The sequence below is a fragment of the Lycium ferocissimum genome, chromosome 4 (genome assembly GCF_029784015.1).
Source record: "Lycium ferocissimum isolate CSIRO_LF1 chromosome 4, AGI_CSIRO_Lferr_CH_V1, whole genome shotgun sequence".
Lineage (NCBI taxonomy): Eukaryota > Viridiplantae > Streptophyta > Magnoliopsida > Solanales > Solanaceae > Lycium > Lycium ferocissimum.
In genome coordinates, this window is record NC_081345.1 from 28,230,513 (window position 1) to 28,257,449 (window position 26,937).

Consider the following 26,937-nt stretch of genomic DNA (forward strand, 5'->3'; position numbering starts at 1 on the left):
ACCCTTTAATGAAATGATTTAAAGTCATACAAATATCTATGACTTGTTTTATACCCAAGTTCCAAAAGTCTACCTTTTTTTCTTAAACTTTGTTGCAGTCAAACTATATCACATAAATTGGGACGGAGGGAGTAACTATTTTTAACTCCACTTAAAATGATGGCCAAATTTTAATTGACAGGTCAAAAACTGATGATCCACCTGATTTTTCATATATTATGTGTGCATCATTTTTTAAGGACATATTAACACATTAATCAGCCCTATTTCATTTTTGTTTTCATGTGGCCCAATAACTCTTTGTTTATCAAGAAAGGGATTATTTGCTCTCATAAGTCAATCTTCAATACTCCAAACTGCAGCCTCTCACACACACACACGCTCTCAAGGTCAGCCTCGTAACTACAGTTCATTTCATGATTATATGAAATATACTTTCAGGACTATGATCTCAGTTTGTGTTATCTTTTCTTATCTTAATTGTATAATGTCGAGGAATTTTTACTATCATCTTGCTATTTTTCTTTTTTAAATATAACGTGTAATATCAGGAAATTCCTTTTCTTAGTTCTTTTGTTGATCAAATAACTTACCATGGACACTACTATGACTAATCATAACGTTGGGTTGTCAAAAGATGCTGTAGCATGCATGTTAGTTTTGTGCTTCTCTGCTTTTTTTGTTTTTTAGGGGTCTCATTGCCATCCGAATCTAACTGCTGGTAAGATCATGATGTTAAAACTTACCATACAAGGTTACTTTTTCTTTTTATCCTAAACAAAACAAGAGTGCATTCCTTTGTTGGTATCCTTATTTTACAACACTATCAACTGGAATTGCATTTAGTTGTCCAGACACTTTTGTGGGTAAATTTTTCAGCGTTAACGTCAGGGTCCTCATGTTTAATCCCTTAGCGTTTCTTCTCTTATGTTGCGTAGTGATGAAACCATGAATTTCGTTAAGAGTGTTCAAGAATGAATTTATATGTATAAAAAGTCATATTTGACCTATAGAGTAATTTTCCCCCTAAGTGTGTATGATTGATCACACTTCAGCTGACATAGTTATGCCCCTGATGTTGCATTATCCCTTATTTCAACCCTTCAATATAATGATTGTAATTGAAAACCTGCACTTATTTAATTACCTTGTCTTTTCTTTTAGAATTAATAGTGACTTAAACTTGAAATCCACCAAGAAAATGTAGATATTATGTTATCTGTCTATGCGAACCTTGCTTGTACCTGGTCACCCTGACCACCCTTTTTCCTATCCAGGAGTTAAGCAGCCTGGGTTCGACATTTAAAGTTTTTAGTACTGCCATATGCATGTGAAATCCCTTCTTATTAGTAAGTGGCGCTATTTTTTCTGCTTCCAAAGCAGAGACACGTTAGCTTTGGTCTGAAGGCCTTCTTGTTATCCTCTTCTCTTCAATGGTTTGAATACCTTATCAAAAGGGGTTACCATTTTATAGATTTGCATAACAGACAGACGATTTTGTTTATAGTTGATTTTTTATTTAATTAATGAATTTCAGTTGATGTTGTATTCCTTCAAAAGCAGTATCTTTAACCCAGCTGTTTCATCATTTAACCTGATCGTGACTCGTTGCTTAAGGTGATCTGATCCAATAAGATAAGATGGGTGGAAGTGCATTCAGTGATGATTGGGAATTTGTTGCAAATGGAGCTCGGACACTACTTCTGGTTGGACGTACAGGTGACGGTAGAAGTGCCACAGGTAATAGCATCCTTGGTAGAAAGGCATTCAGGTCGATGTCTAGCTTTGGTGGTGTTACAAGAACTTGTGAGATTCAGAGGACTCGATTAGAAGATGGACAGATTCTTGATGTGATTGATACCCCGGGTACAGTCATCTATTTGCCCCTTTATCAAAGTAGTGATTTCTGACAGGCCACTGTATGTGGTCTCTGCATTAAAAAGGGTTAAGTAGAGTAATTTGAAAATATATTACATTTGCTGAAAAAATGTCTTTGGATATGGGAAAAGAGCATACCACCTAGTATAGAAATCATGAATTTGGTGAATCTTGCTTCTCTATTTCTTATATCCATCAGGTAATCTGTAAAGTTACTGATAGCTTAGTTTGTGCCTTGTGGGAATTGCAGGATTTGATTTTACAGCTGAATCTGAATTACTTGGAAATGAAATTGTTAAATGCATCGATTTGGCTGATGATGGCATCCATGCTATTCTTTTCGTTTTGTCTGTACGGACACGCTTTTCAAAAGAAAAGCAAGCTGCTATCCAGTACTTTAGTGAGTTCTTTGGGACCAAAATTAATGATTATATGATTGTGGTCTTCACTGGCGGGGATGAGCTCGAGGACAATGACTCTTTGAATGGTCAGTTAGATCGTTCTTGCCCTGAGAATTTAAAGGTAAAATAATGTGCAGAGATTTATTGTTGGATATATTTGCACCACACCCTTTGGAATAAGCTGATTGATTCTAATAATGAATGTCTGGACATTTTAGCATTCATCTATTCAAGAGGTTTCTTCATTTTGCTCCAATTTTGGACGATTTCTTGATCTTAAATGGTTGTATTCTGCTAAAGAAGAATTTTCGTTGGCTGTTGGTCTGTTGTTGCGACAATGCTCTTTCGTACTGTAACTATGTCTAGGGCGAGAAGATTATACAGTTTGTGGGATGGACGTAGAGAATGTTCATAATTTCTTTTATTTAAAAAGGTTCCGTTGGTCAGTTATTATTTTCAGCTTTGCATGCTCAAGAGTTTGCTGTTCCCAATTTAATTCTTCCTACCATTCCAGGAAGTTCTTAAGATGTGTGGAAACAGACAAGTGCTTTTGGACAATAAGACTAAAGATCCATGGAAGAAAGCTGAACAATTGAGGGAACTTCTTTTCCATGTGAATATGGTTGTACAAAAGAATGGTGGAAAACCATTTAAGAATGACTTGTTCGAGGAAGTAAAGGTATGTGTACGGCATTTACTAATTGGTTGGATTTGGTTCCTCATTATGCATTAGTTCTTTGAAGGGAGGGGAAAATAATCTATCTTGTCATCTATCTCTTCTCATTTATAGAAGATGAAGCTTCATAATGACACGTTGGAGGTTAATTCTTCGCTTGGAGATTTAAAGCAAGAGGTAACTGAGTTGAAGGAACAACTGCAGAGGTGGTCTTTTGAGGAGCAACATAGGCGAATAACTGAAACGGTAGGTACCACTGTTGACACACTTTTTCTTCCATTGTCATTTGAAAACATCAACTGTCAGTGTTAGACAAACTTCAGCTAGCATATCCTAAATGTCAAAACAATGTATTATATGTCCAGTACTTTGTTGGATTGAGCCTGTAACAATAATCACTAACTTGTTTTGAGTGCAATGTAGGTGTAAAAATTCATTAAGAAGATTGAGTGTGTTACTTGCAACTGCATTTTGCTAGAGCAAGTTTAGTATGCAGAGAATTTTAATTTGAAAAGCCAAGCTTGTGCCGGCTTTCTAAGCTCCCTAAATTCATACTGTCATGTTGCTAGATTTGCCTCTCTTTTATTCCTTTTTTTAGATACTCTATGTCTAATAAGCGGTGAGACAACACTGGAAGATATGATTCTCTTCCAATCTCTGTTTTTCACAGAGAGGAACAGACTAAAAAAGTGAGACTGGTAAATTGCTTTTGTTCTGGCACAATACGTTCTCATTTCTGTGAGACATTAGTTGAAATCATATTCAACAGCTACATTAATAGCTGATGTCATTTCAACTTTCGATACTATCTTAAGAGAGCCTATTTACAACTTTCGTAGGGAATTAGTTGAATTTTATTAAACAAGAAATTTATTTATTTGTTATCTGTATTAAAAATTTTGTCAATCATGAATTTTTTCTTGTAAATGCTAAAAGTTAATTTGGGAAATTCCTTATATGATATAAAATAATTCATTTATTTGACTCAGAAGTATTTCTAGTTTCCTTGGCCAAGATCTATGAATTAGGTACCTGATCTTATTCCTAGATAGTGCCCTTGAGCATTTTATGGACCTATCATTACATATTTGATAGGTTGAATCTAAGCTGAAGGAGACCATGCATAGTCTTGAAAAGCAATTGGAGGAGGAGCGCACTGCTCGAGTGGAAGCAGAAAGAAAAATTTGTGAATTGAGAGATAGCTTAGAGAAAACTCAAAGGGAGACTGAGGCGCTCACAGGTCAGTGTCTATTTTATAAGTTATTTGACATGATATTCTTGGAAGAACTAAAACTTTGATTGAGGTTATGTTTGCATTCTTTTCTACCCTCTTCATACTTTGTAAGGAAGAGATGTTGGTTAGAATATCATACTTTATTGGATTGTCTATTGGTGCCTATTTACCATGTTGTTTATAAATGGCTTGTGAATACTGAATTCAACATACTTCCTAAGTTCCTTGTCGCTTATTGCCTTCATGAGACTTTAAGAATCCTCATAACAATTTTATAATATATAGTTTGTCTAATTATTTGGAGCTTAAATTTTAAGAATGAATAGGAGTACTTTGTCAATATATTATAGATTATGGTACTCAGAGTTTAAGTTGGCATGCAGCATATGCTGGTTATCAAGTTTTTTAGAGCTCGTGTGCTAGTGGGAAGGCTTTTGAATCATAACAATCGAGAAAGAACATTTGAAGTGTTTTGTGGAGCTTTTTCCTTGGAACTTTTTAACTTCATTTGCAATAATTATTTCAATGTTCAAGTATTTCCAATTGATTCAAATTCTCAGTTTTTACTCGCATATCTTCAACTATCATAAATATCTTTCCTCAGAAAACCCAACTATCTAAACACAGGTTTCCACAAACCTTTTTCAAATTTTTTGTCTGCTTCAACATCAAATATTGTTCAAACACTGATAATTGAATATTTGTAATCTTTTCATTCATGGATTTATTTTCTTTCACTGCCATTTTAAATCAAACTTGTATATATTTCTAATTCATCGACGTAATTTGGTCTTTCACAAAGTAGCTTAATTTCCCCTCTTCTTGATGGTACTTTACCCAATCTGTACAAAGTTTGTGTTGCAGCCTTATAAATTTAAACTATCCCTCAATACCGTAATTATTTAGTACAGAATTCTCTGGTTCGTTTTCATTTCCTTCCAAGTTAAAGAAATTTATGGTTCTTCCACTGTTTAAATTACGCTTTATCTCTTGTTGTGCTACTGTAAAGTTGACTTTTGTCTTCCTATTTTATTGGATGGATGTAGTGGTCAAACGTCGCTCATACAGCTGCTACAAATGTCGAAGTCATGTCTCATTTGACGATGATATCATCTCCAAAAAATTTCAGGTGAACAATTTCATATGTCCATTTATAGTTGCTAGATTGCTATTGTCATGCACTTTATCTGTGGTCTGCATTAACTATAGAAAAAATAATTATTGTTTTTCAGGCAAATTGTGGTATAGCTTTCCTTTTTGCTCATGTGAGGAATATTAATATTGGACCCAAACAAGAAAAACATCTCACAACTGGTCTTCACACAATTGCTGACATATACTGCGGGAATTGCCATGAGGTTTTGGGCTGGAAGTACGAACGAGCTGTTCAGCTATTGCAGAAGTACAAGGAAGGGAAATTCTTACTCGAGGTGTCCAAAATTGTTAAAGATAATTGGTAGCTCATAACCAGTCATTTTGATTTTATATCTCAGTACTTTATGTTAGTATTTTCCTGTCTCTGAGCTTTCACTCTACAAAACTTTCCAACAGATTATCATATGCATATTGTCACTTTTGTTTCACGTTATAACATTTGTTGTTCCTTATAATTCACTGATTCGGTTACTTTTGTTTCACGAATTCTTTTGTACGCGCAATTTACCTTCAGAAAGTGTTTAAGTACTCATTCCGTGCAAGTCGGAGGTTATGTTTGCAGTTTGCACAAGTCTCCATATTGTGAAAGAGAGATTTGCTGGTTACAGTATGATAGTTTCTAGATTGTTTAACAGTGCCTAGCTATTCCTACTCAAAGGCTAGTAAAGAGTGAACTTCAACAGACTTTCTAAGCTCTTTGGTACTTGTTTATATATGTTCACAGTTTCATATTCTATTGGTCATTCAATTGTCTATAGCTGTCTTCTTTTAATTGTATATAGCTTGAATTTAAGAAAGAACAGGAAACTATTGTCAATATATTCAAGATTTTTGTACATAAGAATGTAGAAAGCACTGACAGATTAAATAGAAATTGCCTAAAAAGTTTTAGCCAAAACTCAAGTGTTGTGTGCAAAGTCTATTGCAGGAAAGCTGAATCCACCAGTTCAAATCCTTACAATTGTCCCAAAAATAAAGGCAAACAAATCAAATACACAAAATGAGGTACTAATTTAAGCAACACACAATCATTAGAGATTACTTCATAAGTTCTAAACACCAAATTTCCTTAATAAATTTCTCAAAACGCTTCTTGGAGATTTACCTGCATCAACAGAAACATGAATGATCAGTGGAGAAACAGGTAATTTTACTTTTTGGCAATCTATATTCTTCAACTTCAGCATTTTGGTCTTTCAGAGCTTCCTCTAAAACATATTTTCCAGGTATTTTCTGCCGTCTATCGTGTCAACTTATATGTTGAAAGACTATCTAGTCGATCCCCTAAACCCGAAACACCAGCGTTCATCTCATTTATTAATTATCAATCCATCACAAACTTGAATTTTGTGACTATTTTTTGATGAGTTGTCACAAAAACAATTGTCCCAAAATCATTGTGACGGATTATCAAGAACTCAAGATACATCACAATATGTTTGGGCACAGGGGCAGATGCAGCTAGTTGTTATTGGGTTCACATGAACTCAGTACTTTTCAGTGCGGAGTATGAAGTTGTGTTGTAAAACTTCACTAAATTTGCAATACATACTTTACATAACTCATAACCTTAAAAAATATAATGAGTTCCATTCTATAAACCTCAAAGGTTGACCCCCAGGAGCTTAAATTCTGGATCTTATCATACATTTATTTGAGCTTATTTTGGCAAGAAGAATCAGTAGTGATATATAAAGATGTTTATTTGAGGAATTGAAGACATACTTAGTCTAGTGAAGCTCAAGGGACTTCTTGTCATGATGAGGAGGCAGTGGATCATAGGAAGAGACACCTTGGCCATCCATCATATTAAGTTGAAGCATATTTCTTGCTAAATATTGTTGTATTGCACTGTACTCTTGCCCACCTCCAGCTGGCATCATGCTTAATTCCTGAAGCCTCTCATTTTCTGCTATCTAAAAAGAAATAAGTATTTTCATTAATCCCTAAGCGAAAATAACTGAATGCGCACCTCTAGGCATTAGAGCTCAACACGTCTCCACTAGAGTTTTGTTGTTTTGTTGAACATATTGTGGACCAAAAAACCAGTGACTAAAGTTCACAATGTTAGGATTTAAAATCCCAAATCCGACTTTTAAGTGATTCCATTCCTTAAAGATTGGAGGGTCACAGGGACCACTTAAATACCAATCTCCTTAGACAGAACCTACTTACGCCGTGATGTAAGCGAAGAATAAATAACACACGCGTGGATAGTGGTTCACCCTCAATGTGAGAGCTACGTCCACGTTCATGCGTATCTTATTAAAGAAGAAATATTACAAGTGTTTACAACACTCAACCTCACAACCCCAATCCCAATGACACTCAAGAATTTTTACCACACAAAATTCTCTCAAAGACCTTCTCTTACTTAGGCCTTTCACTAAGAGTATTTCTCTTAGATTTTTCTCTCTTTGGGATGTGTTGTCTTCTTCAATTTGGTGTGTTTAGCAAATGAGAAAGCTTCCCTATTTATAGGTGTGAGATGAACCTATTGATGTCATTGGTGACTCAAGCAAGCACTTGACAATTTGCCAAATACAAGGAAGATGTTTTCTTCCAAAACAAGGGGTGTTTTTTCTCAAAAAAAACAAGGGAAGTGTTTTCTTCCCTAAAATAAGGACGGACCCAACAAATTCCACTTGAAGACTAATTTTAATTTGTCTTCACACTTTGATCGAAAAGTTTCACATTGCCCGTGCGAGAACCGAAGTCGAACACAGTTGTCAACATCACCACCGTTGTCGCGCATTAACATAACCTTGCAATCTCGTTTCGATTTTCGAAATACAGAGTCGAACTCGAGCTACCTTTCGTATATCTGAATATCCACTTCACAGCCTCTCCAAAGTTGTTGCTTTTCCGATTGCTCATAAATCGGTCCGACAACTCCCACCGCATGCGCAATGTCCGGGTATCTTGTCCATCCGCTTCTTCTCATCCTCGGGTTGTCGACGATCGATCCTTTGACAACCGAAAGTCTCCCCAAGATTGGCATCACGATGTTGAACTTTTTGATAACTTTCCTCACATATTCTTCTTGTGAGCGTTTGATGCCTTCTTCTCGTTGAAATCCCTTTGCAAACCAAATTTGCTTTATAATGCCTTCTTCCATCGGGTTCTTCCTTTATCCGATAAACCCATTTGTTTTGCAATGCCCTCTTATCCTTTGGCAAAATTCCCATGTATGATTTGTCGACTCCATCTCATCTTTCATTGCTCAGCCTCCCACTTAGTCGATTCATCGACTTCGTTTCTTCATAACATTCCTCACCCCTATCAAAACAGAGAATGTAGTTGAGGGATGGAGAGTACCGTGAATCGCTTCCCCGATCCCGACGATCTACGTTTCCTGGGCGTCGCTTGATTTGTTTCTGGACCGCATCACGCACCTTCTGATTATTTGTTCCTCCGCCGGCCGTACTGTACGGTGTGTTTAAAAGTCCCCTCAAATCGACTATTTCCGATTCTCGTCCCGACATTCCGAATTTTTTGCAAACTTGTCTTTGTACACCTCTTCATTGAAGACAACATTCTGCTTCTGATGATCTTCCGATTTTGTTCATCCCAAAATCGAACCAAGCTCGGTCACCATAGCCAATAAAGTAACACTTTTTGATTTTGATCAAGCTTGCTTTAGCCGTATCATCATTATGAACATATGATCTAAATGAAAGATTTACCTTCTTGCCACTCCGCTTTCTTCCTCGAATTCAAATCCAAGGAACCGACTTAGTCCTCTAATTAAGAAGGCCGCTTTATTGACCGGTGACCGCCCTGCACGTCTTGAGTGTATTCTCATACTCGACACGCTTTCAACGTTCGGTTCATTCTTCGGCTACTCCATTTTGTCATGCAGAATAGTCTTCATCATCTTGATTCCATTATCGGCACAATACCGTTTGAAATCACCATCAATGTATTCTTCCGCATTGTCGTCGACCTCAAACACTTCAACTGAGGTTTGTTTCATTCTCGACCATGGCTTTCCATCTTTTGAATACACTAAACACATCGATTTATTTTTCATAAAATAAACCCACACCTTCCTCGTTGAATCATCAATGAAGGTCAGGCAAATCCTCCAAGAGAGGGAACAGGTAGGTCCCCACACGTCCGTGTGCACCATTCCCTTTTCGACCTTCAACTCCCTCGCCGCATTGAGAAGCTTTACTCGCTTTTTGTTTTCCGAGAATGCAGCTCTCACACGTATGAAGGTCCACCGTCTTCATATTAAGCCATTTGTCACCAACACCATCCCCTTCGTCCGATATGTCCCACACAATGCCACAAATTGTTTCTTGTGTTGTCAACCACAAGAATAAGATTACCGCAAAGGTGCCAATCTTCTTTCCTCGGCCAACTACCATAGCACCTTTCGCCACCTTCCAAGACCCATTACCAAAATCGAGATCATATCTCATCATCAAGCCGACCTTCGTGTTTCGCATCAGCTTTGGAACATGTCTAACTTTTGTAATCTTCCACGAGGATCCATTTGACATCTTCAAATTAATGTCCTCCGTGCCAACAACGTTCAATGCGCTTCTCCATCGGCTAAATAAACTTTGCCGAGATTCCCATAGTTTGTCATTATATCATGACGTGGGGTGGTATGAAAGGACGCTTCCCGAGTCTCTATCTGTCGTTAACCGATAACAACGCATCGCCAATGTCTTCCGTAATTCCTTCCCTCCTTCTTGCGCCCGGCAGCTTTTCTTGAGCGACTCGGTTTTCTTCTCCAACACTAGCGTTCGTCCCGTATCGACACTTCGATCCGCCCCTATTTCGGCCAGTAGTTTTTTGTTTTCAACATTAAAAGCGTAACTCGTCGACGCCTCTCCTGCAAGCGCACCTCCATGATACGATCCCTAACATCGTTGAACTTTAGTTTGTTACCGCTTTAATTACGAGAACCACGCTCTCATTTCCCGCTATTTGGTAGGGATGCCAATTTAGAGAGCTTCATCATCGAAATCAATTTTTACCGATGACAATTGATTTACAATGGTATTGAATTCATTTACATGTGCAAAGAATACGAGCATTTTCCATCATCTTTAGATGAAATAGTTTCTTCATGAGAAATACTATTATTTGCCAAGGTTTCTCATACATATCGACAATACCTTCATCATATGCTGGTCTTCTCCTTTGCCACGCTGTGAGCAACGTCTTCGACAAATCTCAATGACTTAGAACTTGTACGTTTATGAGATCCCAATGCTTGCTTCATCTCCTCTGGTTTCGGACTCAGGTTCATGAAGTTTTCTACAATAATCTTCAATTTGCATTCTCTTGCAAAATCAATCGAATTTACCGATGCCGTGCGTCGTACCATCTTCGCCTCCCATCGTTTCTAAAATCACAACACAACCTCGTCGTTCGATACCGATTGTTAGGATTTAAAATCCCAAATCCGACTTTTGTAAGCAGATTCCCAGGAAGATTGGAGGTCACAGCTTTTACCACTTAAATACCAATCTCCTTAGACAGAACCTACTTACGCCGTGATGTAAGCGAAGAATAAATAACACACACAGATTTATAGTGGTTCACCCCAATGTGAGCTACGTCCACGTTGTCGCTGCAGATCTTATTAAAGAAGAAATATTACATTCACAACCCCAATCCCAATGACACTCAAGAATTTTACCACACAAAATTCTCTCAAAGACCTTCTCTTACTTAGGCCTTTCACTAAGAGTATTTCTCTTGATTTTTCTCTCTTTGGGATGTGTTGTCTTCTTCAATTTGGTGTGTTTAGCAAATGAGAAAGCTTCCTATTTATAGGTGTGAGATGAACCTATTGATGTCATTGGTGACTCAAGCAAGCACTTGACAATTTGCCAAATACAAGGAAGATGTTTTCTTCCTTAAAACAAGGGAAGTGTTTTCTTCCTCAAAACAAGGGAAGTGTTTTCTTCCCTAAAATAAGGGATGGACCCAACACACAAGACCCTTCTCCAGATCTGTCCAGTGATTGTTCTCTGGCAACTGTGGAAGGAGTGGACTGCATGCAGCTTTGGGGACCAAAAAACTAAAGTTCACACTACAAACTGGAGTTACACTGCATTTGGAACATCAAAACTGCCTTGAAGCAGGCATTTCCTACCTTAATCACAGAGGAAAGCTGGATTCACATATGTGACATGATAAAAAAAACTCAGTCCTGCACTGAGATGCATTACTGTTTATTGGGAAAAACCCGATAGAGGAGAGGTTGAGCTTAACACAGATGGGAGCTATTTACAAGTAATGGAAGGACAGGTGCTGGTGGTATACTGAGAGATGAAAATGGTGACTTTATACTGGCCTTTTCCTTTCCTATACACTTTAAGAGCAACAATGAGTCTGAAGCACTGGTTGTTACGGTGGGAACTGAAATTTGCAGACAGAGAGCAATTAACAAGCTGAAAATAGAAATGGACTCTCAAATCATTTCTAATATGCTGATCAACAGAGGAAATGACAACCTTAATCTCAAGCACATTAATGGTGCAGATATCCAGATTAATCACTGCCATAGGGAGGCAAATCAAGTGGCAGATTTCCTTGCTAAATTGGCGTCAACAAGTGAAAATAGGACCCTTATATCATTCTCTTCAAGACTTGCCAAAAGAGGCAAAGGGGCTACTTGAATTTGACAAATGGCATTTACCTACTTTTAGAAGGAGATTTGAAAAATGTACGTTCTTTGTTAGTTAATAAAGATATTAGCTTTAGCTTTGGGAAGGACTCTGTATAGGCTACTAATCCTTCCTTAAGATTGTGTTAACAATCTTCTTTTGCTCATTAGAGGCAAGGTCCATGTCCTCCTCTAATTCTGTAAGTTTTTTGCTTATATATGACACGGTAAAGGTCAAGCCAAATCCACCACAATGGTGATGGCTTATTATTTTATTAAAAAGGAATAAAATGCTGTTTAGGCCTCTTCATCATTGGAAAATGCTGATTTTGGTATCAAAGTGTCTATCGTTACCTTCAATAACAGAGTTGTGTGCTTTCGCTTCCTCCGGAAACAAATTTCATAAGTTTAATGGATATTTAACTTAAATAACGAAGTGAATTACCAAAATAACTCTCTCGGCATAAAAGACCAGTATATATTCACATGGTTTAACAATTAAAGTTCCTTGATGCTACAAAATTTTGTTAGCCGAGGGATTAAAAGTGCACATCTCTTAAGGTTAAGAATGCCTAATTATTGGTAGAATATTACAATTATCCAAGTAAGCAGATAGTAATTCTTTTATACCTGGGGACCACCTAAACTTGACACTTTTATTCCGTGTGCGTCTGAACTATTGTTTATCCTAATTACCCCTGAACTTGGCAATTTGATACCCTTCAACCCCTGAACGCCGAATAGCAATGAGAGTTGGCTACACTCACTCTTCGGTGCGTGGGAATGAAGAAACTTTTAAAAAAATCAATTTGTAAGTGGGTATTTTTCAACTGCCAATTTCTACACCGTCATATACAATAGTTGATTCGTTTCAAACGATATATTTTTTCTTACTTCCTCTTAAACATATTTTACCTCAACTTTATATTTTTCTTATTTCTTCTTTATGTATAATGGTTATTTGTTTCGATTATGTATTTTTATTTTCATTTTTGCTTTTATGGTCCAAATCTGTAAAAGGGACATGACTGAAATTCTATTATTTTAGCAAAAATAATAAATTTTAGCTGTATATTTCTTAAATTCATCTTTAGATTCAATGACGATTTGTTCAACTTTATATCTCTTCTTTTTCGGGCTAAATCAGTTATTTTTTGTCAAAAAAAAAAAAAAAAAACAAATTAGCCTAAATAATGAAGTTCTAAATATGCTTTTACCAATTTGGCCCCAAAAAAATGAACGAAAATTGATAAATTTAAAGGTAAAAATATACTATTAAATCAGAAAATGGCACATGGACAGAAAATATTCATGTGGTAGTGAGTGTAGCACATGACCTCTTTTGGCTGAGGTCATCCAGGGATAAGGCTGCCAAAGAGCCAAGTATATTGGGGTAATTAAAATAAAAATAATTTAAACATACACCGAATAAGAAGTGTCTAAGTTCAGGAGGGGCTCGAGCTTAAACAATGATGACACTTTTTCAAAAATAATATCTCAATAGAAGAAATGAAAAAAATGTCACTCAATTATGAGTTATGACAAAGGAATAGTTGTTTAACATGCAGATGTTAATTAAGAGACAAAGCCATTGATGTCAAATTAAAAGTACCTTTGATCTGAGGAATGCATTCTCCTGTTCCAGTTGAATTTCCTACAAATTAAACAGCAGGTCGACGATTAAAATTAATTTGCCAAAGCATAGTGATATCTGATCTGAACCCAAAACATAATAAGGATAGAGCAAATTTTAAGAAATTACCATCTTCTGCAAATTCTCAGTTTCAGCCAGTATCATCTCATGCTGTCCAACCACATAAGAGATATAAAAACCACTATTATGAGGATTTGTATGATCAACATAACTATTTTTCTACTTAGGCTAGACATTGTTACTATTGGTAGGGTGTCAAATGACCGGATTGAGCTGAATTTGAGTGGATTAAAATGAGTTGATTTAATAAATGGACGAGTTATTTAACCGTCTAAAGATTACTTAAGCTGAGATGGAACGGGTCAAGATGGACTCAACAATGGATCATAGCTCAACTCGCAGTAACTTTTATTTTGACAAAACTTTTTTTTTTTTTTTTTAAATATGACTATATATATCAAACAAAGTAAAATTAAAAATATTTTAACAAAGTTTCTTATGGATCAATGTGGGCTATATATTTAGTCCAAATTAACCCAACTTTCAAAGGGAAATTTGCACGATTGCCCTTATTCGGGCTCGTCTTTAATTTTTGTCCCTCAAATTGCTGATCTTTAATTTTTGCTCTTAGCCTAAAATATCCTGAGGTTCTGATTTCGAACTGTGGCTCAGTTAAAAAAAAAAAATTGCAAGGCAGAATTTCGTAGCAAAATTAGGCCTATTCAGGCCTAACTATTGTAAAATTCCAGCAGAGTAAAAAAAAAATTATGCCTCACAAAATTTCGCAAGTCAAACTTCTGCCTTAAGACAGAATTTTCTCCAAGTCTTGTCTTGCAAAATTATTATTTTTAATTGAGCGGGATTTGAACCCAGAACCTCGAGATATTTTCGGTCACTTTTTTAAACGAATGGCATAAATTAAAGATTAGCAATTTGAGGGGCGGAACAAAAATTAAAGACCTGCGCCTTTGAAGGGAAATCCATGCAAAAAAATGACTTTCAAATGGACTCAATTGGACGGACCAATGGCTTGAGTCAAACTTGATCAAGTTGGACACCCATATTTTCATAGACTAGTTTTGTCACCCCTAGTTACGTGATAAACGTGGCCATGATCAGATTACTATTCGAAACATGTAAACATTTTTTGAATATTCTTATAAATTTTAGTATACCTTTTTTGACCTAATTCTACTAATGCCTCGTTCAAGTCTGTTCTCCAACTGCTTCAGCTCTCTTACATTCAAAGAGCTTAAGCCTTCACCAACCAGATGCCTGTACGTATAAAATGTTAGTATAATTTTTAGAAAACAATTAATGGAATTAGTTTTAAATTCATCACGAATTTTATGGAATTATGACGTTACCTGTTTGAATTCTGCATCATTTGTATCTGTTGGCGCAGCTTCTTTGATTCTTGTTGGTAAAACTACATACATGAGATAGCCAAACGAAATATTTATTTCAATCACACAAACAACTATTTAGGAAATAGCACTTCCACAATTAGCAAAATGTGTAATCAAATACTAGTAGTATTTCTGATATTTATATATCTGGAGATACTACTAAATGACTCTGCTTAATTAATTATTTACCTGAGCGTTAAGCTCTTGAGTGGTGCAAGCATTAGAGGTTTCTGTAGTTGCCTTCTTGTACCGGTCAATAGTTGCCTTAATGCTGTACATAACAAAAAAAAATTGCAAAAGTTTTCAACATTTATAACAAAATAAACAACAAAATATTTAGATAAAGATTAGTACGACATTTACAAAAAGACTTTTGAAAAGTGTAGCCTAAAAAACTATAAGTATTTGTGGAACTGTGAATCATCTCATTAAAGGTAACTAAGTAGTGTAAAATTAAATTTTTTAAATAAGCATGATATTTTTGTTTAGACGGACTAAAAAGAAAAGTAGGAGATAAATATAGGCAAGAAAATAATTTACTTATCAGATTGCAGATAAAGCATTTGATACGAAAATGAAATATGTGATGTAAAGCATAAATTCCAATCCAATTGGTCTTTTGAAGTTTTCTCTTCCCTCCTTTTCCCCGCTTCTTCCATAATGCACTATCTTTGGTATCATATCTTTTTACTTTCTTTTTTTAAAACTAAATGTTCGATTTTTATTATGAACATAAGGTACAAGAAAGGAATGACAGAACCATTCCTGTACAGAAGGGTTTCCTCTTATACTGTTAAGCTTCCAAAAAGACAGAACAAATGCTGAATCTTCTTCATTTGAGAGATATATTTTCATTTGTTACGTACAGCATCAATTATCATATTTTTTTACAATCTTAAACTTAAGGGTGATTATGATTTATGTACTTATTTTATATTTTTTTAAAAAGTCACTCCCCGGGTAGTAGCATCAATTTGACATATCCATGCAAAAGGGAGACCCTACCATGCATCAACTTTTTAAATATGTAAATGTAAACGTAAAAGTGAACAGGGAAGGTCAAGAGAATATTCAATGGTATCATAAATTTACTTTCACTAGAATAATACAAACAAAAGCAGGAGAAATTTACTGCATAAGCTACAATAGGAAACTAAGAAACCCCTGGAAACAGAAGCACACAAACAATGAAAATGGAAAGGAATAGATCAGATCACATCACTTACGAGAGGTGGCAATTAACTGCACTTCTCAGTACATCTTTAGTGCTTATTTGTTTGGCTAGCTTGTCCTTATGCTTTTTCATATATACAACAATCTTTGTGATAATGATCAGCAGTTCAGTGCTCATTCATTTTCGTGCATATGTAAGTATATACACATTTAGATTAAGCTCAATTTCTCAGTAAAGTAAAGAAGACGAAAAGAAGTGATGACGAGCCAGTAAAGGATTTGATGTTGTTGAATCAAACAGTATTGGATCTTGCTTACATAGATTAGCATAATCTTATGCTTGAACAGTGTTACTTCAATAGGAATGATTACACTGATATAAAGGAACAATCTTTGCACGTTATCATCCCATATAAAAGTTTAAATTTGGGAGAGAGACTCACGTTTATTTATTTAATGGAAAAGTGTCAAAATGCCCCTCAAAGTATGTGAAATTCACCATATTTGTCCTCTGTTAATAGTTTGGCCCAATTATACCCCTGTCCTTACTTATTGAACCAAAAATGCCCTTATTTAACACAGGACTTAACCGAGGGCATATCTGGACTTACACACGTAGTATAAGGACATATTTGGTCCAATTTAATTCCTAATTAATCATGCACAAGTTGATTGAATTGTAATGAATTTTCTCACCAATTTAAGGAATCACATAGAGCGTATTGTGAGCCACTTTTAAGCAATTTAACACGCCATTTTGTACGATTTAAGTTAGAAGTTCTAGGAAATTAAAGATACAACAATCATAATGTCATAAAACAAGGAAAATTCATTACATTGTTTCAAATAACAAAATATATTTTACATTCCATCAAATCACCAATTGTCGTTAGATTCCATCAACCAAATAAATTGGTAGAGACTAATGGAAAGCAATGCTATGGATGTCCCTACTTTGTTCGGAAAACAAGACTAAAGCGTGAAAACTTAAATTTAAATGACATTCTTCCCTACTACCATAAAGATTAATAAAAGTCTCCAAGACAAATTCTTTCAATCCATAACCATCCTTAATTAATATACTGAAAAGGAAACAATACATGTTCAGGATTGATGGAATCTAATGGCATCAGGTGGTGTGATGGAATGTAAAGACAATTTCTGGTTATTTGAAGCAGACTTAGTTATGTTATTTTGATGCTATGTAACTGAATTTGTGATTTGACGGAATCTTATGGCATTTGGTGATCTGATGGAATGTAAAGATACTTTGTGATTGAATTAATGTAATTTTCTGTTTTTATGACATTATGGTTATTGGATGTTTACGTAGAACTTCTAATTTACAAAACGACATGTTAAGTTGAAAATGGTTCAGAATGTGCCCATGTGATGCCTCAATTGGTGAGAAATTTCACTATAATTTAATCAAGTTGCTTCATAAAAACAATTTTGCAAGTTGTTGCATAATTGCAATTAGAAACTTAGTTGGACCAAACATGTCCTTATACTATGTGTATAAGTCCAGCTACGCCCTAGGTTAAGTTCTGAGTGAAATAAGGGTATTTTTTTACACAATTAAGTAACAACAATGGAATAATTGGGTGGAACTATTAACAAATTACAAATATGGTGAATTTCACATACTTTAAGGGCATTTCTGAACCTTTTTCTTTTAATTGATTATATTCACAACAGGCCAGCACTCACGTGCAGGTAATTCTTTTTCATGGGTCAAGCATGTTAAATCCTTTTTGTTACTAGTAGCCATAATACTCAATTCAGGACCTCTGCTTGTTCTAATAAGAAGTTGAACCACAGAACCATGTCATCTAAAAGCTTAAGTTGTCAGAGAAAACACATTTTTATTTACTTAATTATATCACATATAATCAAGTATATTATTGTTGTAGTTATGTACACGTCAATGGTGGATGTGGACAATAATCATCTCATGAACTAAAGATTTTAGGTTGAGTTAGGCTCAATATCCATTTCTTAATCATGATATTAGAGTCAGACCCATCTCTGGCATGAAGGGATGTTAGCATGCCATATTGGTGGTGGATGTGATGATTTGTTTTCTTATATGATTTTGGACAATTCTTAATTCATGAACTAAGCTTGTGGGTTGAGTTAGAAAATGGTGTGTTATTGATTTTTTTCGTTCCATTCTTATATAATTCATATTAAACGTAACGTCACTACTAATCTGAATATCATTGACTCACAAATATCCAAATGAACAAGAATTTGTCTGCATTGACTGCACATCCAGAGATGATTCCTTGAAGAATAGACAACAAGATATATATGGGCGAATGATTCCACTGATATCAAGGAAAAGAACGACGAGAAAGGAGCGGATGCTAATGAAATGACAAAGCCAGCAAATTCAGAGGGCATAATACATAGATACATAGACAACTCATTTCCACTTTATCTAAACACTCTAAGTTTGAAAATGTACATCTAGACACCTCAAATCAGTCCCACTGTGTCTTGTGGACATTCGACACTGACGTGACACATAAATTTTAGAGGTGTCTAGATGAGCATTTTGTAAGTTAAGAGCGTTCAACTGACACAGTGAAGACGAGTTAAGGGGTCTAGATGATAATTTTGTAAGTTGGAGTATTCAACCAACAATAGAAGTCATTGTTAGGTGTCTATTTATGTATTATGTCAACTCAGATAGAAACAAAAACACAAAAAAGAGGCAGAAAGAAAAAGATATATAAAATCATGAGTAGTGACTACGTAAAAGAATTACTTGTTGTTAGAGTACTCATAGACACGGCCACGAGTGGAGAAAACAATAAGAGCAATCTCAGCTTCACAGAGAACTGTGAGTTCATAGGCCTTTTTCAGCAATCCATTTCTCCTCTTGCAGAATGTCACTTGCCTATTTGTGTTGTTCTCTATCCTCTTTATCTCTATCTTTCCTCGACCCATCTGTAAAATAGCATAGTGGTCAAGGGTTCTTCAAAGAGATGTGATCATGTGAAGTTATAACACATTAATTAACACCTATGTTTGATTTTGAGACTAATGAATAAATTAAAGGGGAAATACACAACAAGAGAAGAGGGATGAGAAAAGTAGAAATATAGAACAAGAAATCCTCACTCTTGTTCCCTTAACCTAACATAAGTCTATAAATCTTAATTAAGAGAAAGATCTTGTAGTATAAGAGTTCAGAGCTAGAAAAGGCAATTTGTTTATTACAAGTACTATCACTGGACTTGAGAAATGATTCTAGAATCTCTCTTTTAGACACTGAGAAACTTTAGGGTGTGAACATAAAAGCATCCAAAAATCAAGAATCTAAGCAATAACTCACATCATCTATTTCTTCCATTCAGGTAATAAAAATAAAAACGAAAGATCAAGCAGACGTACCTCCATGCCAGATGTAGTAAGAAACATCATCCAAATTAGTGTTGCAATATTTTTTTTTTCTTGGAGAAGCTCCAAATATTATACAGTAAAAAGTACTAAAACAAATAGACGGATCGACAACTTATGTCGCTAAACACCTCCGAAAAAAGACGTGTGTAATCAAGAGAAGTAATAAAAGATTGAATGATGCAAAAATCTGTCTCCAATCCTATTTAACAATGGATTAGCGACGGGTTATTAAAAAATCATGTTAGCTACGGACTATTCAAAGAGAGATTAGCAATCAATATCGAAGCTAATTCTTTTTTTTTTTTTTTTTGTAGCGCTAGTATTTTTTTCATTCTGTGTGCAAGAAAAGATGCATACAAGAACAATCTTGCGTACATAGCTACAAAAGATATGCATGTTTTAAAGACTTTTTTTTTTCCAAGAAATAAGCAAAATGGTATGGAGAATTGAAAGAATGAAAAATGAGATTTTTCAAATAAGAAAACCCATTATTCTCTGAACTATGGTTGCAGATCTAAAACTTGACTCACTTCCACACGAAACTCAATTTAAATAAATTTGCCATAATGAAAATAAAGAGACACATTTCAGACACTGCAAAAATAAGTGCATGGAAGAAAGGGAAACGAAAGCAAGTTTTCATTTCAATATTTTTTTTCTAAATTTTCCTCTCTTTCATTTCATATATTGCTATCTAAAATACCAACAGACCTGATTGGCTTGAATTGAAAATATTGCTATTTTCCAGTGAACTTCAAAGCCTTTCGGAAAAATCACACAACTTCCAAAGACTTGGAATTACAAAACACTACTGATGAATGAAGAAAAAACCAAATAATTATATGGCTTTCTTTCTTTGTATATATGCGTACCCTAGCTAAGTTTTAACTATCACTTAAAATTAAAGTGAAGAGGGAGCTGTCCAAGAAAATGACATTCAAATGTCCTTTTTCCAGATATAAACCAGACGTGGTGTTGTGGCCTTGTTTATTGCAGACCAAAATTTTACCAAATATTGCAAAGCGTGTATTTGGTTTCAACTTGACTAATATGCCCCTTCTTCATTTTATTTAAAGGCAAAATTTATAGACAAAGACTCAAACTTGATCGTAACTATCAGTTTGATACTTAAACTTAACAAGTGATCATTTAAACACCTTAACTTCACACAGGGGTCTCTCGACACTCAGAGCTGACTGGCACAATGTGTGCTATATCTTCACATTTGAGCATGTGGGACATTATTCCAGCCAATTTTCAGCTTAAAATATACAGTTAAAATTCATTTTTCCACTTGTAATCGATCTCTTTCATTCCTAATGCGCGCTCCTCTCTCATCCTTCTCCATTTTTATTATTTTTTCTAGTCTACACCATCGTGACAAACTCTTTTTGCAAATAACCCACCCCCAATATAGGCTTAATTCTCTCGTTTTTATTATCCCTCTCATTTTTTAAGACTTGAAAGAACGCAAGAGGCAGATCCTACATTTAAACTTTATGGGTTGAACCTTTTAGGATTCTTAGTTGAATCCATTCTATTTTAAAAGTTATGGGTTCATGTCTACTATTTGTTGCAATTTTAATAAATTTTTACTCAATTTTTTAAGTAATAAATTTTTACACATAAATTTATGCTCTGCGTGGAAAGTTAGGGGCTCAATTCAACCCCACCTTAAATGTTAAGTGCGCCCCTGAAACCAATTTCTTTCTCTATGTAATTTGCAATTTCAATAACAAGAGAGATATTGTAGAAGCAGATTTGGAAAGAAGAAGAATAGGAGATGGACGGGAGGGTTTTTTCTATTTAAAATTAATAAATTATAGTTTTTGAAAATATATATATATATATATATATATATATATATATATATATATTTTAAGAAAATACATGTGTCATTCGCTAATTTGTTCATTTGACACGTCACCAACTATTGGAGTTCACGCATGAAGTGCGCTGGACCGGGATGTCCACAAGACACACATGTATTAAGTTAGGGTGTCAAATGATTACTGGGTAAGTTAAATGTCAAACTGACAGGTGGGGCCAAACTTAAGTGTTCGTTTATGTACTTTTGCCTTATTTAAATCTCTCTGAGTTCTCTTTCTTTCGAGCTGATACAAAAATTGTACAGTAATTCAACATGATGGTACGAGAGATTTTTTATGCTAGTAGAATATATGGAGAATTTTTAATTGGGGTGGAGCTAGGGATGCAATGGGTTCATCCGAATATTCTTTGCCGGAAAATTATATATATATATATGTATATATATATATATATATAGAGAGAGAGAGAGAGAGAGAGAGAGAGAGAGATCTTAGTTCGTATCAACTTATTTCTAGCTTTCTAAGATCTTAGCTAACTATTTCTAGCTCATTTTTTTTGTTGTTTTTATTTTCATTTTACATATTGTTGGCCTAAGATGAATTTAAATGAAGAACCATGATAATTTATAAGTGAAGATTCATATAATCAATCTCAACTTGTCGTGCATGAGGCATAATAATTATTGTTGATGTAATTTAAAATTTCATACACCATCAATGTACAAAATTTAAATTCAGATATAACAACGTTGAGTTTAATTAATATACATTGTCGGTGTAAACAATTTTTACAATATCGGGTCATTCTTACCTATTATAGCTGGTAACATATCTTATTTTAGGATTGATCAAGCCCCAAATTTTAAGAAACTTTACCTTTTGAATGACTTGATACCGTAAAAGAATTGTTTACATTAACGATGTATATAAACTTAAACTCAACTACGTTTGTCAATTGGGCATAGATAAAGTGAAGTTTCCTTTGAGGTTTGAGAGAGTGGGGTTTCTGTAAAACCGCACGTAGAAGTGAAACTCTTTTGTGGAGCGCCGCATCGTAATCAGCAGGTACACCATGATGTTAAGAGGGATTTTGAGGGATAAGAAATTATTTTGCACAATAGTACTCTCCGTTTTGTTTATATCTATCATGAGAATTAAGAAAGATCTTAGTTTGTACACTTTCCAAATCCCCTTAATAAATATGGACCATGACATTTCAGCATTATTTTAATTGGGGGACAAGTTGCCTTAAATGAAACTTCATATAAGTGTGAACACAAAATTTTCTGTGCTAATGCATTCTCTTAACTGCTAATAGGAGCATTGGGGGGCATATTTGATTTCATAATGGCCGTTTTCTGAGAGCAGCAATTGCCAGCCAAATAATTAGCAATATCTTTAATTTCACTATGTTTAACAGTTGAAATACTTTATAAGGTGATCTATATGAATCTTGTATTATAGAAATCGTGAAATACAACGATTTTTAGCCGCGAAGTTGCTTTTGACCACTCAAAGATTTCCTCAGATGGTAAATCTTGACCTTAGATAAATTTGGCACAGTAAAATCTCCAAAGAAACAAAAAGGAATTGTGAAAGTTAAATCCCTCAGAGGATCTAAGATAGATTTGCTATCACTGCTTTGCAAGCAGTCACAAAGTTATGCATGTACGTAAAATGAAGAATTAAATGTCTCCCTTACTTGAAAATAGAAGATTCTTACCCTTGTCATAACTGATGTACTATGATCTAATTATAAATTTTTCCCTTTACAAGTAAGAAAGAATACGCAATTTCTTTCTCTATGTAAACCTTTGTTTCTTCGGTAAAGGGCCAAAAATATTTTTAACGTATGAAAAATGGTTCATAAATATTCTCCATTCACCTATTGGTCTAAAAATTAATACTTGACCTATTTTTTAGCTCAAGAATACCCCTCAAACTAACACCCTAAACTTGATGCTTTTTCTTTTGAAAAACTGCGTGATTTATTATGATTAACAATATATATATAAATATATATATAAATATAAATATATATATATATATATATATATATAAAAAAAAAATGGTCAAACCCACCCACTTTCAATATTTATCTGGATCGTATTGACTTCCATTATTGGAAGAAATCTGTTTTCTTGTCTAATTAACGGCAATATTAATTAAATAGTAAATTATATATAATGATGTCCTTTGTGTATTTCTTTTTACTCTATTAAGAAAAATAAAGTCAGTATATATATTTTCTAATCTAGGAGAGTTATAAAGTTAAGGTCATTTGTTTGGAAGGATTAAAAAAATAATTTGATACAAAATTGAGTGGATATTATCCATCCCATGTTTGATTGACATTTACGTTTTAGACATAATTTATATATTAATTTAGGTATTATGTATATTTGATACAATATGGAATAACTTATACGGACATTAGTTATGAGACTATAATTAATTTTATATGAAAATCCTTGCTTTATAACTCTCATATAATTAAGAAATAAGCATATATATAATAATAAATATAAATTTGGGCGTAATTAAAGAAGTGTATACACAATTTTCAGAGAAACTACTACATTTTTAAACAACCAAATATTACTTTAATTAATTTAACCAAACAAAACAATTGGTCTCTTAACTGGACAAAATGGATGACATTGGCCTTAGTAATTTGATTTAGATTACTCTTTTTGTTTTGGTATTTTAATAGGACAAGTAATTCAAAAAATTTAAGTCACATATGTGTCATCCTTTTGTCTTTTGTTAAGTGAATATTACTATAACACTTCGTGCATTCGGGCTAAGATTTGACTCGTAAGATGGGGGTATAATGAACCCAATTTGAGTAGTGTAGAAATGGTGTTTGAAACCCAATCAAGACATGAGAAGAGTCCTTGAGCAAAGGAAAGTCGGAAGCTACCCTACGGAGCGTGTTTTCAAGTGAGTTTGCACCATGTCTCACTTAAAATGAGTATACGGAAAAATCTGTAAGGAATTTGGGAAAATTTCCTTCTTGAAAGTTGTAGATCTTTGAAATACCTTTCCAACGGTATATTATGGAGGTCAAACAGACATCTGTACAAAAAGTTATGCCTGTTTTACTAAAACATTGTTATGCCGATTTACGGTGGAATCTACGGGCCGTAAAAAATAATACGAGTCGTAGATTTGGGGCGTAAATTTGGTCCAAAAATCCCAAATCACTGTAATTGATTTACGATGGGATCTAAGGACCGTAAATCTTTTACAGTCCGTAAAATGGGTCCGACAGCAATTTTAAAACTTCGTTTTGAGACTTTTTCACTTCATTCGACCTCCTATCCTCTCCCATCATCAAGAACACCAAGGTAAGCCTATTCTAATCATTCCAAGTCAATTCTAATATATATCCTTGTAATCTAAACAAGAAATCATCATTCCTAACCTAGGGTTTTCTTGAAAACCCATCTCAAGGTTCAAGATTTAAGATTTTGGAAATCTTCTTCAAAGTTCAAGTCTTTAATTCAAGTTTTGGAGCATTACCAGGTATGTAGGGTTTCTATCCACGTGTGGAAACATCTTTGTTCTTCCCCATGCCACGTTCTTCCATGATCATACAAGTTACACCAAAACTAGGGTTTTAGCCATGTTCATGATAACCCTAAGTACATGTACCATGATATACTATAATTGTATGATTACTTCGTTATTGTATTCTTAATAGTCCCTTTTGGTTATCGAGAATGCGCCATAATCCATGAACTCATACTTTGCATTCAATGGGTTCTACATGCAAGTTATTAAATGTAATGCTTATTTTCATGAATATCCTACATGTCTACAAGTTTTTCGTGCAATTATATTATATTATTATATCCATGCTATGATACAAGATACTCATGTTTAATACAAGTCATGCTTTATGAAACTCATGGACTTCTTAGCCAACTATATCATGTTCATGTTTTTGGGAGTTGCACAGATTACCGAGAAGGTTTAATACCTGAAACTACGTATGCCAACGTTGGATAAGGATCATTCGCTCCGCTTCGATAGGGACGATTCCTTCATATTCTCCCCATTGAGGGATTTGGATCCATTTATGTCATGTTCATGTCTTGTACCCCGGCAAGGTACAAGATGACTTAGCTGATCGGACAGAGATCAGATGCCCCGTGTTAACGTGGTGGTTACATGTTGATTATATTAATGCTCTCCCAACTTAAAATGCTTTTACTTATGTTATATATGCATTCATGTTCATGTCAGATACTCGTGTTCATTACCGGTTTCGGTTTTAGGTTTGACCTTATCATGTTACTTTCGTGTACCGCGTTTATTTCATTCATTTGCTTTACATACTAGTACATTCAATGTGCGACGTCACTTTGTTGCCGGGGGCCTACATTTCACGATGCGAGTGCGGATTTACGAGACGACGCCTCTGATCATTAGGATCTACTCGTATCAGCTTTATTTGGTGAGCCCCCCCTCCTTCGGGGTTAGACATTGTCTTTCTTTTATTGGGTATACAGTTAAAGGTATGCTGGGGGCCTCGTTCCAGCGAATATGTTTTCATGATTAGACTTTTGTTAGAGGTTTCATAGACTAGACAAGTCAGTTATGTCATGTTAGACTTTCCAAGTCGGTTAGCCGGTTTGGCTTATTTATGATATTATCTACATTCATGATCTAAATGAGTATTTCTATATTATATGGTGACCTACTATGTTATACAAAAGCTCATCATGCATTTCACGTTATATTTCCGCTCATGTATGCCTCATGATGATTCAGCAAGCCATGTGGTTCGCTCGGTCACATGCAATCAGGCACCGAGTGTCGTGTTACGCCCAGGCCATGGTTCGGGGCGTGACAATTACATCATATTACAAGTTGAAAAAACATATAGTTTATTAATTAAGTTTGAAAGTGGGTGGGTTTAAAATGAGTCAAGGGGGTGTGGGTTTAAATTAAATAATATATGTGACCAATCATAATAAGTCATGTGAATTTTTTAACTTGGAAAAAGATATTAGGTTTAGGGTGTTAGTTTGAGGGGTATTCTTGAGCTAAACAAATAGATTGAAGGTATTTTTAGATCTATAGACGAATGTAAGGATATAAGTAAGCCTATTTCCACACGTTTGGGGTATTTTTTTTTTTTTTTTACCCCTTTTCAGTTGTTTCTTTTTTCCTAAGTGATAAACTAACCTTTGACAAAGCATAGTTGGGGCTCAACTTTCCTCTAACTGACTAATTCAAAACATATTTACTAATTAATAAACAAAAAGTATGTCATTTTTCTCAAAAATAAAAAAGAAAAGAAGGTTAAAGCTGAATAAGTCATACGCTATTCTATAGAATAGCGAAATATTTATTCGATGAAGTGTACATCGATCTGCTGGTCAAATGAGAATCAACTTATGAAAAATGTGTGCTTTGAACTTTGAAGGGAAGGTAAGTTCATACAACTGTTGGCAAAATCCAAAATATATAATTAT

The 26,937-nt window shown here is 34.7% G+C and overlaps 2 protein-coding genes across 4 annotated transcripts; one reads left to right on the top strand and one right to left on the bottom strand.

Moving 5' to 3' along the window:
• Nucleotides 1-324: 324 nt before the first annotated feature.
• LOC132052102 (immune-associated nucleotide-binding protein 9-like) lies at nucleotides 325-5,815 on the top strand. 2 transcript variants are annotated; one of them, XM_059443472.1, is made up of 8 exons: nucleotides 325-389; nucleotides 1,618-1,866; nucleotides 2,129-2,400; nucleotides 2,794-2,958; nucleotides 3,070-3,201; nucleotides 4,051-4,195; nucleotides 5,236-5,318; nucleotides 5,422-5,815. In XM_059443472.1, exons 2-8 carry the CDS (start codon nucleotides 1,641-1,643, stop codon nucleotides 5,647-5,649), a joined length of 1,251 nt encoding a protein of 416 aa, XP_059299455.1. In that variant the 5' UTR covers nucleotides 325-389; nucleotides 1,618-1,640; the 3' UTR covers nucleotides 5,650-5,815. The 2 variants fall into 2 exon arrangements, with proteins under 2 accessions (XP_059299455.1, XP_059299454.1); XM_059443471.1 differs by lacking the exon at nucleotides 325-389 and having other exon boundaries at nucleotides 939-1,866.
• Nucleotides 5,816-6,141: 326 nt separating this feature from the next.
• LOC132052103 (agamous-like MADS-box protein AGL11) lies at nucleotides 6,142-20,495 on the bottom strand. Of its 2 annotated transcripts, none has more exons than XM_059443474.1 (9): nucleotides 20,334-20,495; nucleotides 18,985-19,166; nucleotides 15,228-15,309; nucleotides 14,997-15,058; nucleotides 14,805-14,904; nucleotides 13,738-13,779; nucleotides 13,588-13,629; nucleotides 7,070-7,260; nucleotides 6,142-6,449 (listed from the first exon to the last, which is right to left on the bottom strand). In XM_059443474.1, exons 2-8 carry the CDS (start codon nucleotides 19,164-19,166, stop codon nucleotides 7,075-7,077), a joined length of 696 nt encoding a protein of 231 aa, XP_059299457.1. In that variant the 5' UTR covers nucleotides 20,334-20,495; the 3' UTR covers nucleotides 6,142-6,449; nucleotides 7,070-7,074. The 2 variants fall into 2 exon arrangements, with proteins under 2 accessions (XP_059299457.1, XP_059299456.1); XM_059443473.1 differs by lacking the exon at nucleotides 20,334-20,495 and adding an exon at nucleotides 19,614-20,262.
• Nucleotides 20,496-26,937: the final 6,442 nt, after the last annotated feature.

Coding starts and splice junctions, on each gene's coding strand:
- LOC132052103 (XM_059443473.1), bottom strand. CDS start 19,643: ATGATGTTTCTTACTACATCTGGCATGGAG. Junction 13,780..14,804: donor GTAGAATTAGGTCAAAAAAG/GTATACTAAAAT, acceptor GTGGTTGGACAG/CATGAGATGATACTGGCTGA. Junction 7,261..13,587: donor ATGCATTCCTCAGATCAAAG/GTACTTTTAATT, acceptor ATTTCTTTTTAG/ATAGCAGAAAATGAGAGGCT.
- LOC132052102 (XM_059443472.1), top strand. CDS start 1,641: ATGGGTGGAAGTGCATTCAGTGATGATTGGGAATTTGTTGCAAATGGA. Junction 2,401..2,793: donor CTTGCCCTGAGAATTTAAAG/GTAAAATAATGT, acceptor CTACCATTCCAG/GAAGTTCTTAAGATGTGTGG. Junction 3,202..4,050: donor ATAGGCGAATAACTGAAACG/GTAGGTACCACT, acceptor CATATTTGATAG/GTTGAATCTAAGCTGAAGGA.